Genomic DNA, 17,837 nt, shown 5'->3' with positions numbered 1-17,837 from the left:
AAAAAAAAAAAAAAAAAAAAAAAAATTCCCAGCCAAGCTGATTGAATAACTATAGACAAACAACAAACCCTCAGCAATTAAGAGCCACAACCAAACCTCAAATCACAATAGCTTTAGAAGTCAAGGAGTGCAGAGGTGAAGTGCAATTTGACCAGAAGTCAAGCTGGGCAAAGTCTCACATAAGGCAGTAAGAACAAATAAAGAATATAAATAAAATATAAATATAGATAAAGAATATAAAGAAGTGGAGCTGCCAGGCAGCAAGGATGGCATAGAAATCCAGGATGATTAGGTATAATCTAAATCCCCAAGAATCAGCATCTTCTCTGGCTTTGTGCACGTATGTGTGTGCACACAAGAATACTGTTAGTGTACAGAGAGGCCAAAGGCTGGGAAATGGCAGTACAGCTAATGCTATGGCAGAAATGCCTCATCAGAACACAAAACTCAGGAGCATAATCCGCTTTAAGAGAGAAGATCAGAGGATCCATCCCCAGAACTCCTAGCAACAAGGCACTAGACTACAGCAGACTGTCTGAAGAACTAACACTTCACACTAACAGACATAGTTGCTCTGCCATCATCAGCTAACTGAAGCATGTATTTCTAAGAGGAAAAACTAAAGTGATTCAGGCATCAACAGGCCTTTCTGTCCAACCTCAGCAGCATGAAAATTCTCAACTTTCAGGATGATTATTATCTTTTAAAGTAAGAGGTAATGAAAAGCATTATGTAAAGAAGCAGTGTAGTGCAATGGTGTTTACCAAGTGAAAAATGGCTTGACAACTCCTACAGGACTGTTAAGATCATGCCTGTATTTTAGGCAATAAATATTTTTAAACTATTCCTCATTCAGACTTTACCAAAGTATCTGAAGTACCACAGGTAAAATAATTATAAAGGCAGATACACAGAAAACCAATAGAAGAAGCACAAGGTGGACAGTAAGTTGCTTCAAGCATAGTCAGGTAAGGAAAATTATCAAATTAAAGGGATGCTGTTGGTAGACTTTGCAAAAAGTTTTCTTATGAACCAGTAACAACATGAGTTCCATCAAATCACCTTGTTTTACTACTGGTATCTTCCAGATGCTAGATACCTATGGATGTACAGTGTGATCAGGGACATCCTTAAGGAGACAGAACAAAATTCAAGTACAAGAATGTTCCCTGCCTTTTGGAACTAAAAAGAAAAATGACATTATGACAAGGACGTGGAAGTTAGAAAGAAAACAATCTCTGAGTATTATGTCTGTCCTGACAATTATGAATACCTGGTATGATATAGCCTAAGTTAGTTCAACAGGGAAACCAGAAAGACTCCTTAACTGTTTTGCAATTCTGGAACAATATTTTACAAGGAGTAGAAAGGTAAGAAGAGGTTGAGACTGAGTTAGAAAAGTTCAAGAATATTTCTATTACATGGTGCCTGTGACACTGTGGCTTAAGAAGTCTTAGTGGCTGCTTGTTCCTGGTCTTCATTCTCTCAAGGAGTCTCTGCTCAAGTATTTGTTTAGATTTGTTAATCTTATCTTCCTATTTCCTTCAACCATGTTTTTTACCTTGAAAGCCCCAGATAAACGTCCCTTGGTTCAGGTTAGCTGGCAGCTGCGTGAATAAGCTTCCCCAGTTGTCCAGATCCACCAATACAATGTGAGTCATGGTACTCAGGTAGTCAAGATCAGGAAGTTCGTTATCTTCAATAGGATAAAAAGGATGCATTTAAAGTTCACCTGACTTTCTGGTCAGCCAATATACATTGATTTAGATAGGCTTTTGAAAACTCATGTATTCAACTCTTCTATAAGCTAAAGGTTACAAAACATGCTCCTATTTAGTGACTGCATTGTTTTTAAATCAACTGAAGCAGCATTCGGTGATGCAACAAAGCAGATGGAAGAAAGCAGAATCTAGCTATACAAGAGTGCAGAGCTGGACAGTTTTGTGGTAGGAACAGAAAGCTGTTATCGTGCACTGACTATTTTAATAGTCTATTTAATATTGAACTGTGCACCCCCTACTATGGCAAGACTGTGACATTTAATTGCTTACATGTATAAAAGCACATTAAAAATTTGAATACATACTTTTTGCATTATGACACTATGAGTAATTAAAAATACCTCCCACTTTTGAATAGAAGGTAAACCTTAAGCATTCTTGATGTCATTCTTAGTGTTTTTTAAAAAATACTGGCATACTCAAGGCAAAAAAACCCCAAACCCTAATGCATAGTGAGAATATAAGTATTTTTGCCATATGTTTTTTGGCAGGCTAAATGAAACCAAGAAGGAATGCCCACATAGAAAATACTATCAGGCTCATAAATATTTATTCATACAAAGAAAGCAAGTTCCTCTTGAATATGTATTATAGACAAGGCTTACATTTCTATGACTTAGATCTTGATTTGGGGTCCTTGACTGTCCCCTTTCTTTTAACACCAAATTATGCTCCCAGCTACTTTGAAGACTAAATTATTCAGTCCCAGGGTTCTCACATCTGCCTACTTTTGTTTATTTAAGACTTTATACATACAGGGTATAGCAATAAATTGGTGAGTCCAAGTTCTGGAAACACAAATACAGATAATTCGAAACGCAGCTTCGAGAAATAACACTCTATGCTAAGCTGATTTATAGACTATAGGCAAATGGTATGCTACATACTTCTTCTGACATTGAAATAGAGTGAGTTAAATACAACAATATTATTCTAATGTTGAAAAAAAATAAAAATCCTACAAACCTTCACCAGGTTCTTCAGAGTATGCTGTGTTTTCTTTTCTTTCTTTCTTCACCTTTATTGGTCCGTGCAGTAGAGACAAATGTGGTCTTCCCTGAGTCTTGGATGGAGATGCTTGAAATTTTAGCTTGTGAGGTTTTCTGTCCACACAAGCCCCATTTGCTGTGAACCTGAATACTGTATTTTCTGATTCTGATGCAAGACTCGACAGATTAGGTTTCTGCAAGCAGCAGTGTTTCATGTGATAGTGCTGATGGGCACTCGGAAGATCATCAAAATTTTTGTTGCACGCGGCACATCTAACAACATACATTTCTCCCTTTCGTTTCACTGACGTGTGACTGTTGAGATGACTGTTCAAATCAGCAAAATTCTGTGTGGTTGCAGAACAGACACAACATCGAAACCATAAGTTTCCTTTTTGCAGCATGGCTTTCTGACAATTCACATAATCATTCCTCCTGTTTATTTTGGAGACATAAGTTGCCCGGCAACCACAGGTTAAAAAGTCTCCTTTTTCTACTGGGAGAAAGTCCTCTTCTTTTTTTATTGATACTTCCATCTGCTCAGGCACAAATGCATAGTCCATGCTATGAACCTCCTTATAATGGGTTAGAAATTCTTCTTCTGTGTCAAAGAAGAGATTGCCACAAAGGCCACAGAAGTATTTGGTCTGTATCTCCTTGTTGTGATGCTCTTGGCAGTGTCGCTGTAGTGTTCCTATCTTTCGAAAGTGATTTCTGCATAAGCCACAGCAGTATCTGTGAAACGCGTGGCTTTCTAAGGACATGCAATGCTGTTTAACACTCTCTTCAGAGTCAAACATCTCTTCACAAATGCGGCATTGCCATTTTCCAAGAATAGAGCTTTTTTCAGGGCAGACTTCCATAGGGCTGGGAATGCAGTCTTTCCTTTCATCTGCAGAAATGCATGCTGCATTAGAAGCGGATGGCATAGGTTCATCTTCTAAAGCTTCTTGCTCATAATAGTAACTATGTCCACCATGAAATTCAGTCACATGTCCCATAATATCCTCTTCTCTGAGAATATCTACAGAGCATGCTCTGCACCAGAAAAAAAAATTATTCAAGTGTGCTCCCCCATGGAATCGACTCATATGCAGGCTGATAATGCTTGAATTTTCAGCAAGTTTTCCACACACAGCACACTTGTGACAGATCCTATTAGCTGATAAAATATGCTTTTCTACTGACTCTTCTGTAAAAAACTTTTGAAGGCATTCACAAAACCAGGCTTTTACTTTGAAAGCACTGGCCTGACTTTGACTTTCATTTGCTACATGTTCTTCATTTTTATCTTTTGAATCACACTTCTGTTTTGAAGGAGTGGACTCACTTTCACTGACAGACTCATTCACATTCAAATGTCTCTTAAGCAGTGGTCTTGACCGATCCACAAGATGGCACAAAGGAGACTGATTTTTATTTTTCCCATTGATATGACAGAACATCAAGACGGACTCTTCCATTGTAGTAAGAAATTTAATATTATGCTGAGTGGTTTGATTATGCTGGATAACCTGATTCTTATCAGCAAACAGTTTATCACAGTTCTCACAGTAACCTTCCATTTTAAATATCTCTGCAACCTGGGAGATGCTCTTCTTTGACACTGCCATAGGCCCAGAATTATGACAACGTGTTCTGGAATAGATTAAAAAAACTCAGAGGTTATATCATAAACAGAAATACTTTTAAACTTTCAGATGTACTTCGAAAGATACCAAGTAGCTACAACCATTAGTGTATTGAAATTGTGTCCTTTGTATACCTTAACTCACCTGCTGGCTTGTCAACAAAACCATGCAATGCCTACCTAGTCTCTGCACTTTGAATATAATTCAGTACTGATTTCCAGAACTAGCTCTTAGATTGTTGCTTATGTTGTTGACTCAGTACGTTTTAGAAATCAAATGCTGCCAACTTAGAAATAGTAGAACAGAGACCAAGTTCAGTTGTTTCACCAGAGAAAGTAACAAAAAGGATACAAACATTGATCAGCATTCTGCAGTGCACTGTAGTGGGGGGGTAAGGCAGTGTCAAAGACATGGAAGAAAAGGGAGTGTTTTTTTGATAGTTCACTCAGGAAGTCAACATTCAGATGGGCTTTGAGTGCCCCAAAAATGCACTAGCACCAACAAGAACACACCTGCCCATCTGTTATTGATCTATAAACATTCACATTATAAAGCCAGCTGTCTCTCACAAACCTGAAATGAGCCGTTAATTCTATATGTGAGCGTAGTGTCTGGTAGCAGGATATACACTTCACTTGGAAGGGGACCTCTTTGCACAAAGATATCAGAAGGTTCTTTGCATAGGTTGGGAAAGGTAATGGAAGGCCAGCCTTTGTTTCATCTATAATAGGGAATGGCAGAAAGTACAATCACGTTAAGAGTTCTTTCACAGTACTTCAGCTCTCAGACAACATATAGTTATCATTGCACTTGTTTGTCAGAGTTCAGAAAGCAAGTTACCATGGGTCAGCTGAGTCACACTAATCCGGCAGTGGAAACTTTTAAGTAAAATCGGATTAGTTTTTTAAACTTCTGAAACAATTCCTTATCTGAATCTGTTTCCACCTTGCTTTTTCATACTTAGTGACTGACTTTGCTTCCCTTTTCCTCCTTCTACAAGGTCAAGTCAGAGATCTCTCTTAGGAAGGTCATTATTGGCCTTCCTCCCCTCCATCTATCACCATCTGTCTACTCCTACAACATACACTTCTCTTTAAAGACACAGTGTATTTAAAAAAAAGAAAGATTATGCAATCAATTTAACAAGTTCCCACATACTCTGACCATCTCTTTGTTTCCCCATCCTGAAACGTTAATTCCCCTTACATTTTTAGGGGCAGGACTTTCTGTTGTTCCAAGTACATACTCCATGTCTAACTGAGGTACTAGCAGAATTAAAAAAAAAAAGTCTTTTGAAAAGCGAATGGGAAATGGCTTATACTGCTGTTAATGTTCTGCACCTTATGAGAAAAATTGTCTTTCAATTTACTGTTTAGCCACAGGTGGTAATCAGCAGGCAGTAACTTGAGGTTATGCCTTTCAACTAACTTCACTGCCAGATCTTTCAGGGCATGCTGATAGTATTAACCATAAAGACCTAGCAAGGTGAAGAAAAAAACTGAGCACTTTCTTTTTTTGTCCTGAGCTGATTACTATCTATCTCTGAAGAAATAAACACTATTTTCTGCTTTTAAACATTTTAAAGCAATAGCTCACCAGTAACCTTTTTTAAAACCTGTGGTTTGGTTTTAAAGACATCTACAGTCAGCATATTCAGAATATATAACCTATTTGAGAATAAAAGTACATTACATTTACAAAACATAAGAGAACTCAGAACTGTGCAGCTGCCACTTTTCATGTGACAGGCAGACTCAACCTGCAAGAAGATTCCTTCAAAGCCTGTCTTTACTGCATACCTCCTACAGCCTCTCTGGGGCAGGTCAGAAGTGGAAGATTTATTTCTGAAGATGAAAAATAACTATACCAATCCTTTTGGACATCTAGGCTTATCCTGAGAATTATGCTATCTAAAACACAGCATCTTCTTAAATATGAAGTCAACTTCATCTAAATCTCAACTGTCTGAGCCGTTTACCTAACATTAAAGTAAACACTTTAATGCCTACTGCTTATGACAAAGCTAAGAAGTCAATACAACTATGACGGTCATTAACTCTTTTTTCAAGATCATGATCAGTCAGGTATTGCCTGTGGAGTCCAGCAAGTATGGTTCAGGATGTTACCAGCTCACAAGATAACCTGTATGTTAGCCTCCTGTATTTCAGCAAGTGCAAGGCACCAGACTGGAAGCACTGTTCCAGCTAAGCAGGCTGAATTTGCAATTATATGGAGAAGAAATTTTCACAAGTCTTTTCCATCAGGAATGCCAAGGACATTGACAAGAAAAATAGTCTCCAGCAGACTTGACACAGTACAGTAAGGGGAAGGAACATCAGTCAGTCTGACTGGAATTGAAAAAGCAATTTCTGTGTTTTGGTCTGAGTTCCTATCAACATCCTAAATGTAAACTTATTTAGGATAGTAGTTGCATAGAGTCACTGGAGGATAAGAAGCTTATACGAGAGACCTTACAACATAGAGATATAGGCAAGTCTGCTTCTAAATACAGCAACTGATGGGAGGAATCTTTTCTACACAAAAACATGAATTTCAAAGCATCTCCGTTTACAGAACTGTATCACATTTGAGACCTTAAAAGAAAAAATAAGAATTCAATAAAAACAAACTTAAAAACCATAAGCTTTTTTTCACAGCAGAAAAATGTAAGTCACTTTCTATCATAAGGATCAATTATCAGAAGGAATGAAAAGCAGTGCACTTCGTAGCAACATACCACTCAATTTAGGAACCTGAAGGAAGTGCTTCTTTACTGACATATGCTGCAAGCATCCATCTCTCTTGGCAAAAAGGAGGAAACATTTTGGACATGCAAAACACTGAATGTGCTGTGGAGGGAGATCTTTTTTATGTCCATCATTTTCATTTGGCTAGAAGAGAAAATGATCTAGTTAGGAAAAATATTAAGTCCCAGTTCTTCTCATTTTCTTCTATTCCTCCTTCCATTCTGTGGCAATATTTTCACTTTCAGATTTTCAGCTACCACATCTATGTTTATCTGCAGCATACCCTTATGCACTTCAGCTCAGACACAAGGGACTGGCCAAACTGCCATTGTCAAACTCAGCTCCTCGTCCTTATTACACTGGCAACTTTTTTCATTGCCTTCTTGCACCACTGGGAACAACCACCTTCCCCAGGAATTACAGTTTCCATCAGTTCTTAGCTCTAGTCCTTTCACTCAACCTCTCAGAAAAAGCTGTCACTAATGCATCGGTTTTTCTTCATACCAGTTCTTCCCAAATCTTGCTAACCTCCAACTTATCATAGAATCATAGAATCCTAGGTTGGAAGGGACCTCGAAAGATCATCTAGTCCAACCCCCCTGTCAGAACAGGGTCAAACTTCTCAAAATGCTGCTCCTCACAGTAGCCTGACAGGCCTGTGACTTTTACTGAAGTCAATTCCTTTCACCTTCTTTGCCTTCTACATTATTTTCAGATCTCTGCCTTCAAGCCAAGTCTTTTAATTGCTTACTCATTTGCTTATGTCACCCAAAGAATCTTCAAAGCTTATGTTTTCTTCCACAGCTTTGTTGAGGATTATCTCCTCATCCTTCCACACAAAAATGGAAATCCCATCTTCTTGTTCACTGCAAGAGCCATCCCCTTTCACAGAATCAAAGAATCTTAGGGGTTGGAAGGGACCTCGAAAGATCATCTTGTCCACCCCCCCTGCCAGAGCAGGATCACCTAGAGCACATCACACAGGAACATGTCCAGGCGGGTTTTGAATGTCTCCAGTGAAGGAGACTCCACAACCTGTCTGGGCAGCCTGTTCCAGTGCTCTGTCACTCTCACAGTAAAGTTCTTCCTGATATTCACATGGAACCTCCTGTGCTCCAGTTTGCACCCACTGCCCCTTGTCCTGTCACTGGATGTCACTAAAAAAAGCCTGGCTCTGTCCTCCTGACACTCCCCCTTAACATACTTGTAAACTTTGATGAGGTCACCCCTCAGTCTCCTCCAAACTCAAGAGACCCAGCTCCCTCAGCCTTTCCTCATCAGGGAGATGTTCCACTCCCTTAATCATCTTTGTGGTGCTGCACTGGACTCTCTCAAGCAGCTCCCTGTTCTTCTTTAACTGAGGGGTCCAGAACTGCACACAATATTCTAGATGCAGCCTCACCAAGGCAGAATAGAGGGGGAGGAGAACCTCTCTTGACCTGCTAACCACACCCTTTCTAATGCACCCCAGGATGTCATTGGCCTTCTTGGCCACAAGGGCACATTGCTGGCTCATGGTCATCCTCCTGTCTACCATGACCCCCAGGTCCCTTTCTCCTACCCTGCTCTCCAGCAGGTCAGCCCCCAACCTGTACTGGTACACGGGGTTGTTCCTCCCCAGATGCAAGACTCTACACTTTCACCAAACTTGCCTGTAACTCCTGCTAACACCCCTGAACACACCATAGGCACACAACATGGAAGCAATGCAAAGAGAGCAGGGGCAAAGTATGATGTAGTCTTTCAAGAACTTCTATACTGAAAGAGTGGTCAGGCACTGGAACAGCCTGCGCAGGGTGGAGTCACCATCCTTGGAGGTATTCAAGAAATGTGTACATGTCATACTTCAGGGCCTGCTCTAGTGGCAGAGATTGTGGGTTGGTTGGGTTTTTTTGTGTTTCTTTTTTTCATTGTTGGTTTTTGTTTGTTTGTTTTTTTTGTTTTGTGTTTTTGGTTTTTTTTTTGTGGTGGGGGTTTTTTTTTGTATTTTTGTGTTGATGGTTGAACTCTGATCTCAAGGGTCCTTTCCAACCATGATGATTCTATGAGCATGCATCAGTAGTTACTACTACTAGGTATAAGCAGTCCATCTTTCAGAGCACCTAAAACTTCCCTTGAAATTAACACAGCTTCTGGAGAAGAGGTGGGTACATCACAATATTTGTTATTAAAACACTAAATTTTGAAACTATTATCCATTATTCAATTCAACACTAGCCTGTTTAAATAAAACCATGCACCCTGAAAATAACACCTGAGTATCTGTCATTGAGCTGAGGTGTTACAGGGGTAATTTATGAATAAAAGGAAAAGATAGCATTATAAAAAAAAGAAAAAAAGAGTGGAGGTAGGGATGAACAACAACAAAAAAGCAAATAGTATTAGCTTATATTCAGATCAAAACTCAAATGCTAGATTATCCTTTTCCCTTCTGTGAGCAGCAGCAAATAAATCTATCAGAGATTGGAAACTGAGAAGAAACAGTTGCATCTGACTCACTCAAGTTTCTTTTTGTCATTCTCTTCCCTTTTTTCCCCCCACCTCTTTTCTGCTGCTTCTCTTTACTATCATATATTTCACCCTAACTTCTTGCCTTTATCTGTCATAGTTTTTGAGATGCTAAAAAAAGGCAGTACCTTTCAACAGCACCAATACAGGGACAAGAGGTTCAAGACATAACTATGGTCCTCTCAGAAGGACAACCTAATGATCAGATCTAATGGGAATACTGTAAATATACATCAGGTGTTTGAAACACAGCAGAATAAGAAAAACTATCATAGAATGACAGAACAGTTTCGGTTGGAAGGGACGCAGAAGACCATTTAGTTCCAATCCCCCTGCATAGGCAAGGACAACTTCCACTAGACCAGCATGCTCAAAACCCTGTCCAACCTGGCCTTGAACACCTCCAGGGAGAGGGCAAACTATCCTGAAGACTAAAAGAAGGGAGGGGAAAGAAAGAGGGTTAAAAGTACCAAGTATACATTTTGAAAACCCTCTCCTATGTTCCGTCAGGTGAGTTACTTATCCTTACAATCTTGCCTTAGATAAAAGATGATCACTGTACTCCTGAGAGGTTGAAAATATTTTGCAGCATATCACACAGGCAACAGCATTATCTGAGGGTCCATGTAACATGACTGTTGGGTCACAAGGAGAATGATCAAACCTGGAAAGAAAAAATAATTAACAAACTAGTCCTCTCTAAATAGTCAAAATGTTCTTTTCATGAGAAAAATCCTGTCTATTCAAGCTGTTGGACAAAAGCCTATCAAATCTACCTTAATGGTAAGACTTTGTACTTCCTCTGTCATTAATTATCAGTTGAAGTATCCTATACAGAGGTGATCCTCCCTGCAGCCGACCTGTTTAAATGACCGCTTTGAAGAGGAATCACACTGTTTTTAGGAGGGTAGGCAAGAGGCCAGGACACAGCTGGGATAGCTGACCCTAGCTGACCAAAGGGATGTCCCATAGCATATGATGCCATGCTCTTAAATAAGAGCTGAGTAAAGGAGGAGGAAGGGGGGATGTTTTAAGTGGTGGTATTTGTCTTCCCAAGTAATTATCATGTGTAATATATGAAGTCTTGCCCACTGATGGGAATTCTCTATTTGGCTTTGCTTGCATCCACAGCTTTTGCCTTACTTATTAAACTGTTTTTATGTCAGCCCAGAGTTTTCTAACTTTTACCCTTCTGATTCTCTTCCCCATCCCACAAGGATGAGTGAACGAGCAGCTGTGCTGGTCTCAGCTGTCTACCAGGGTTAACCTAGAACACTCCCTTCAACTTCTGTCTTTGTTACCTTCTCCATGACACATTCACTAGTTAAAAGGCAGTATATGCTGGAATTGACGCCAGAAACAGTGAGTGCTGATTAGCAATGATCAACTATGAACCAACGTTTGGCCTACAACCTGTGCTCCTCCTTCCCTTCATTAGGAAGATCTTTTTTATCTTATCAACAAATTGTATACATTAGCCTTTTGCTCTTTTTCAAGTTCGGATGAAAAAATAACAGAACTAGTGAACAGAAAATCTTGTTTCTCAAAAAATCCCAGATATTAAAAAAGGCTAAACAAGAGGAAAAAAACCAATTCTGAACAAAAAAAACCAAACCAAACAAAAACCCAAACAAAACCCCCCAAAACAGACAAACAAAACCACAACAAAAAACCCAACCCCAACCAACGTGGAACTTCATCACATCATCTGTATAAAATCTGTAACATTTTAATCTGCTCTCCAAATGAAATTTTGTCACTACAGACAGTTTAAAGTAGACTTGACACTGGCATTCTAAGTTCAAGCATATTCTTTCACTATTACTTGCACTGAGCTCTTTCACTATGTCCTTACCTTTGAAGGTGACCTAGGAGAAGAGCTGCATTATCAAACTCCTTGTCACAGTGCATCACAGGACAAGATATGGGACTGCGGTTGACTCGTGTCTGACCTGCCCTCTTACAAATACGCCTTTTTCCACTGTTAATGGTGCCTGGTTCAAGATCTGTGTTGTAAAATAAAGCACTTAATCAGAATCTGAATCATAAAAGCTTAAGAAAAGAAACTAAAAAACACACAAGCCCTAAACATTTAAAAAATCAAGTTATATTAATTCTTTAAAGCAAGCTAACAATGTAACAATGCACTGTAATGCAATCCAACTACATTAAGTCTGTTCTTTCAGTTGAAGAATCTGCCTTTTCAATCCCCAGAGGATTGTGCTTCTTGAGCACTTTGACACCCTTCCTCCAGGTCATCCTGGCAATATTTTAAATTCATTGAACTTCCTGAAGTTAGACTTACTTATGTAGATATATTCCTGAGCAACAGTTCAACAGTTACATTCTTCCTTCTATCAAATTTGCTTATAAAAGAAGTTAACATTGCCGTAGTGATTTTTAGACTTTGTATATTAAATTTTCTAAGCAGCAAAACATCAGAAGAATAGTTTTTATGGAAGTGGGTGTACAAGAACTTTTGAAATACATACTTGAGCAAAGTTAGTATTTTAAGATTTGGTTATGCATTAGAGGCACCAGCAAGCTCAATGTCAATATTGCTCAATGCAATGATCAGACTTCTACTCTGTAATGCAGGACTTAAAAAACGAACTTAGTTTCCTATACTTACCTGGCATTTTTAACCACTGTCTGACACATGATCTTGCATCTTCTGTGTCAGTGTGCTGCCGAATAAATTCTAGTTCTTGCAATGCCTGAGCATATTGGGAATCAACTTTCTCCTGAAGGTGAAAATGTATTAGGCAAGGTGGTGATTAAATTGAAAAAAAAAAAAATTCAATGTTAAAGTATGTATACCAAAGCTTAACCGTGGGTGTCTAAAAACCTAAGGGAAAAAAACCCCACAGAAACCAAGGAGGGGGAGGGGGGAAATAATCTTGAACAACCTGACTTCTATATAAAATAATACGGATGGAGTGTAACAGAAATTTTAAAAAATAAAATAATTGAATAATTGTTATGCCCTAAATAAAAGCTACAGCTAAGGTCAATAATTTACTGTTATTGCACCTACTGAACTTTCTGAAGCGTGTACGTAACCAAGAAGATTTTTGAGACTGTAAGATTATAAAAACAAACAAATCATAATTAAAAAAAAAGGCAGCACAAAGTGATTATTGAAACAAAAGAGTCTGTTCCACTGCCGAGGCAAAAAAAAACATAAATTACAATTTCACTTTGAACAGTAATTTTAATTCTTTAGATTGCACTACCTCCTGAGGAGCCACCCAGCAGGAAAACATTCATCATAAACAAAAGGAATGTTTAGCCTTCATTCATCATAAACAAAAGGAATTTTTAGCCTGACAGTGGGTGACTTCACTTTACAGTTGAAAAGCTGTACATAAGAGACATTAACAGATTGCCAAATTCTAAGTGGAGGAGATAGGAGAGGGATATGGGTCTCTGGACTTGCAGGCTACTTTGGACTATACCTAACAGCCTTTTACTCTGTTATATTACTGTTGCATAGTTTATTGTAGATTACATCAAGCTGTAAATACAGCAAATTATGTAACTTAAAAAGCTATTAGTAGTGTTCAGAAAATTAGGCTAGAAAGTCAGCATGTTTCACAAATATTAGAATTGCATTTGTCCATGTTGAATTTCGTGAGGTTCTTGTAAGCCCATTCCTTCAAGCTGTCCAGGTCCCACTGATACCCGTCCCATTCTTAAGCCTATTGACTGCATCTCCCAGTTTGTAATAAAAATGGCTGTACAATACAATTAATATGATTCAACTTTAAAATTTTGTCTTATACATTGAAAAATGTATTCCATTATAAAATATTAGCTGATACAGAGATTTAATGTGTCAGACAACTTCCTGGATATCTCAGACAAAAGCAAGTAGGTAACTAGGTCTACCGCATGGTGGTTTGTGGCAACTGTAATTTTTCAATTATTTAAGCAGAATAACTGATGCTAAGTTCCTTCTGCTATATACACAAACAAGACAAGTTTTTGCCACTGGCTTGCATTAACTTAGTTGGGGTTCTCCCCCCACCTCCCTCCGGTTAGGAATTCCAATAAGGCCATCAAACTGACCAGTTAAAAGCCACTGAAGATACAAAGTCCATGTTACGTTTCAAAAGATGCCCAGGAATACAAAAAAAAATATCTCTAATTGCTAATTCCAGGTCTGGCTCACCAATCTTTTTATTTGCTTAGTACTGAAAACAAACACATTCCTGACTACAAGGCCTGTGCTATGCAATTCTACTGAAACAAAGTATGTCTAATACCTTAAAGGCTTTGTTCTTCTCTTCTTTCTGCTGTTTCTCTACTTCAACATGGCGTGCCAGCCGAGCCAAGGTTGATGCAACTCGTTCTTTCTGATAGTCAACGTGATCTTTACGTTTCGTATCTCTCTACAGTTGAAAAGTTAAAACTTTTATTTGGTAATTGCTAAGTAACAGGCACTAATATGGTGAAAGTGATGGCCAAGCATCAGGACATAATTCTGTACAGCTACTCTGATCCTAAGTTCCATGACCTACCTTGCTAGTTTTCCTATTTATCAGCATCTGTAACTTCTGTTGAAAGAGAAACAAACCCCATGCCCACACCCTACATATTCAAGTCAATTTAACATCAGCGCTGGCCTCACCAAAACACTGTAAGGCACATGGATGATTATGCTGGGTACTCTAGAAGTCTCCAAAAAATTAAAAATTCAGTAAATTATACTAAGTAGGTAAACCAAAATCCTAAATATTTCAAAGGCAACATGCGGCCCATGTGAAAAAACTGAGAACTGATCATTCTTGCTGTAAGACAACAATGACCAGTACCTTCAGAAGGGCTGATCATTAGATTTTTCTAGCATAAGGGATAGGCCACACACTGTAGTTTGCTCCTGCTACATGACCAGATTGAACAATCACCACTGTGGAGTAAGCCTCTGCATAAGCAGAAGACTCACCTTTTCTTAAAAACCAAGTTCATCATACACATCCTCTAGTGCAACACTAGAAAACAAAAGTTAACAGATGGCCACTGCTGCCAACAGTAAGCCTCTGTCACTGTCCCTGTCTGAAGTCCTGCTGAGTAGGCACAATTAACTTTGGGGGTATATGAAATGACCAGCCTGCTTCTGACTCATACATTTTTAGGAGGGATTATGAAGAATGAGGGTGAGGCAAGACCAGGTTGTCATCAGTATAAAATCCCCTAGCAGTAAGCCAAATACATTTGCAGGCTAGAGACTAGACACATTGACTTCTGAGGTTGGTTGCAAAGTGGTATTTTTCTTCAACACATTTGCTAAAACCACTGAAAGCCAAATAAAAGTTCCCAGTCCATTTCAATAAGTCAAAAAACAAATCTGGAAAAAAATGAAGAGCTGGCATTCTTGCCTTCCTCTCAACAGTAGGTAACAAAAATCAAGACTTTGATGTTGGTTTATTTACTTATTACTTGTTAAAAACATTTCTTAAGTTTGTTGTTTGTTCGGGTTTTTTTTTAAGAGCAACCGATTAGAAAAAAATACAGACTATTTTAATCAAGTGAAAAGTCCCAGAATACATTACAACATACTCACATTAACATAAGAACTACTGGTAGGTTCTTCATCCTCACTACTGACAAGATCAATGCATTCAACTACAGGTCTTAAAGGTCCTTCCTAAAAAAAAAAAAAAAAAAAAAAAGGGTGCTAAAAACATACACAAGCATTAAACTGTCTTCCTCAGAGATAAAATGGTGCATGCGTTGCAGCGTATTGTCAGCATTAGCAATACCTGAAGGAGAAATTCACCAAGGTTTCAGGAAGGTGCAGTATTAACATTTCTGCCCTGCCACTTTTCCACTTAACAAACTAATGCAGGAAACTGGCAAAACATGCCAGTTTAGAAAACATGTAATACAAAACATGTATTTACAAATAATTTTAGCACCAACTTACACATGGGTATCAACCAGAAAAAAGTATCAAATTAACATTCCTGGTTTGCTTATCCTTCACCTCCTCAACTACCTTAGATCTACATTTTTTAAAATACTCTACTTGCACCATGAATTCGATGGCAATAGGGCAGCAGTCTGTTAACAAGACAGGGACAGTCTTAGATTTCACTAAGAAATGCATAATGTTTTTACATTGTTTTTCAGGGTTTGTTTTGGTTTTGTTTGTTCGGCTTTTTATTAAAAAAAACAGATACTCCATAAGCAGGTTACAAGTGTCTTCTCTGTATTTGGATCATAATGAGGGCGAGGGTCATTTTATTGTAACAGAACACACATTTCACCTTTACACACCACATACCCAAAAGCACAAAGACACAAGTCCAAATCGTCTGTCCAGCATTCAGTTGCAAAGATGCACATCCCGGACTCCACGCAGCTATATGGAGGACAAAAGACCCTGGCCATCAGCAACTACTTAGGTTTTTTCCAGGCTTCCTAGCTTGGCAGTCATGTGCTCCTTTTTTGTATTTTCGATCTTTTGTCTCTCTCCATTCTGCCCCTACTTTGTGAATCACTAAAGACTATTGATAGTTTTTGTCTCCTCCCTAAGATGTCTGAAGGCTCCAGCTCTGTTTTTTGTCGTCTGCAATCACCTTAATGGTTTTAGCCTTGGCTTTTATTTGTAAGAATGCAGTCCCTTGCTTTCCTGATCCCAGTGTCTTCAGAAACTTCTCGTAGATGGCTACAGACCCCATTAAGCCTGTGAATCTCTTCACAGGCTTACCTGCCTGTGCCTGTGCCTCTGCCTTACCTTCCCAAGCAAACTGAATGGGGGCCAGACAAATCCATAGGAAACCAGACATTATTAGTCCTGGCATCAGTTAACCTGATCTTATTTGTACAATTTGTTCCCTAAGAAAAATCACCTCTCTGTTCTTGCACGTATCCCTGCCACCCAGCACCACTTCACTGATGAAGGCCAGAGCACAGGCAGCATATAAAACGTTCTGCTTTTCTTGGATATTCAACAAATGTATCTCAAAGCTACATTCTCATAAGCCACAGGTCAGCATTAGACTAGGTACTGTAGCTATTATACAGTGCTTCACAACTTGAGAAGATCGTTTAAGGCCTCTAACCCCTTATATTGCTTCCTCTTTTCAACAAAGTGTGGTGTTTTTGACATTGTTTTGCAGAATGAGTAGTTCTTTATGCCATTAACCTCAGAGGAACTATTCATGAAGCAGAATGCTATACACTATGATTACCAGAAAAGATGTCTACAGTGACTTTTCCTATCTCTCAATGATCACTGTAATCACCCACTCATCTCCTGGGACACTCAAGTCTATATTGCCTCTACGACAAAATCTTATACCTTTCCAAAGAAAGGGTAGATAAACACTTAGGATAAGCATGTTATCTGCCACAAAGATTTACAAATTATCTTTAAATCCAGAAGTAACACTTTCCATCAAAGTATAATCAGAGTCATCAACACAGTACACAAACACCCACTCCTATTTTATCAGGCCACTGAGAGCACATCGACAAGAACAGGCAGTATTGTCTCCAGTTCAAGATCTACTTACTCCAACAAACTCAATATCATCTTCACTTTCAGAAGCTGATGATTTACTCTCTTGACTGCTGAGGGAGCTATGGGACTCCATGACCTAAACAGAAAAAAAAAACCCAAAACAAATACTGCTTAATCATTTTATTTTATAATTTTCTTTAACTACACAGCACTTCTGGTTTATGCCAAATCGGGCATTACAACCTGTCTGCACTCAAGAAGCCTCTCTGTATCATTCACTGACTACCATTAACACCTGAATAAGTGATAATAATGTTGACTTAAAGCCCATGACTGAAGTCTGAGGTCCCTCGCAAGGGGCAGGCAGGAGCCCCAGCCCAACAAGGCTGCACCACGGCTACAGGACAAGCACAGGGCGGTTCACCAACAGACGCGGGGCGAGCTCGGGGGCAACGAGCAGCGACAGGCGCTCCTGATGCCTGCGGCCGCTTCCAGGCCGCAGCAGGGCCAGGCGGCTTCGCTCCTCGCTCCAAAACAAGCGCCAAACCGCCCGTCTCCGCGAGCGCGGCGGCCCCGCGACCCCGCGGGCAGCTCTGCTGACTCACGTTTCCTCCTCATCCGCACGGGCAGCCCAGCCCCACGTACATACCCGTGCCAGGCCCCCACCCCACACACACCCCGCTGCCAGGCCGCCCAGCCCCACACACACC

At 39.4% G+C, this 17,837-nt stretch overlaps 1 protein-coding gene across 1 annotated transcript in view; it reads right to left on the bottom strand.

The window, feature by feature from the left end:
• ZNF451 (zinc finger protein 451) overlaps positions 1-17,260 on the bottom strand; it is a 37,198-nt gene extending 19,938 nt beyond the window's left edge. The window contains exons 1-10 of the mRNA XM_009999199.1: positions 17,180-17,260; positions 15,223-15,306; positions 13,925-14,050; positions 12,289-12,400; positions 11,512-11,662; positions 10,194-10,320; positions 7,139-7,292; positions 4,975-5,122; positions 2,748-4,408; positions 1,562-1,696 (exon numbers count right to left, since the gene is read on the bottom strand). Of these exons, the coding sequence (XP_009997501.1) occupies positions 1,562-1,696; positions 2,748-4,408; positions 4,975-5,122; positions 7,139-7,292; positions 10,194-10,320; positions 11,512-11,662; positions 12,289-12,400; positions 13,925-14,050; positions 15,223-15,306; positions 17,180-17,260 (2,779 nt within the window). The remainder of the gene's footprint in view (positions 1-1,561; positions 1,697-2,747; positions 4,409-4,974; positions 5,123-7,138; positions 7,293-10,193; positions 10,321-11,511; positions 11,663-12,288; positions 12,401-13,924; positions 14,051-15,222; positions 15,307-17,179) is intronic.
• Between the last annotated feature and the right edge of the window lie 577 nt (positions 17,261-17,837).

The sequence above is a fragment of the Chaetura pelagica genome, unplaced genomic scaffold (genome assembly GCF_000747805.2).
Source record: "Chaetura pelagica isolate M959 unplaced genomic scaffold, ChaPel_1.0 scaffold90, whole genome shotgun sequence".
In the NCBI taxonomy this organism is placed as follows: Eukaryota; Metazoa; Chordata; class Aves; order Apodiformes; family Apodidae; genus Chaetura; species Chaetura pelagica.
This window is presented reverse-complemented; position numbering and strand designations above follow the sequence as displayed.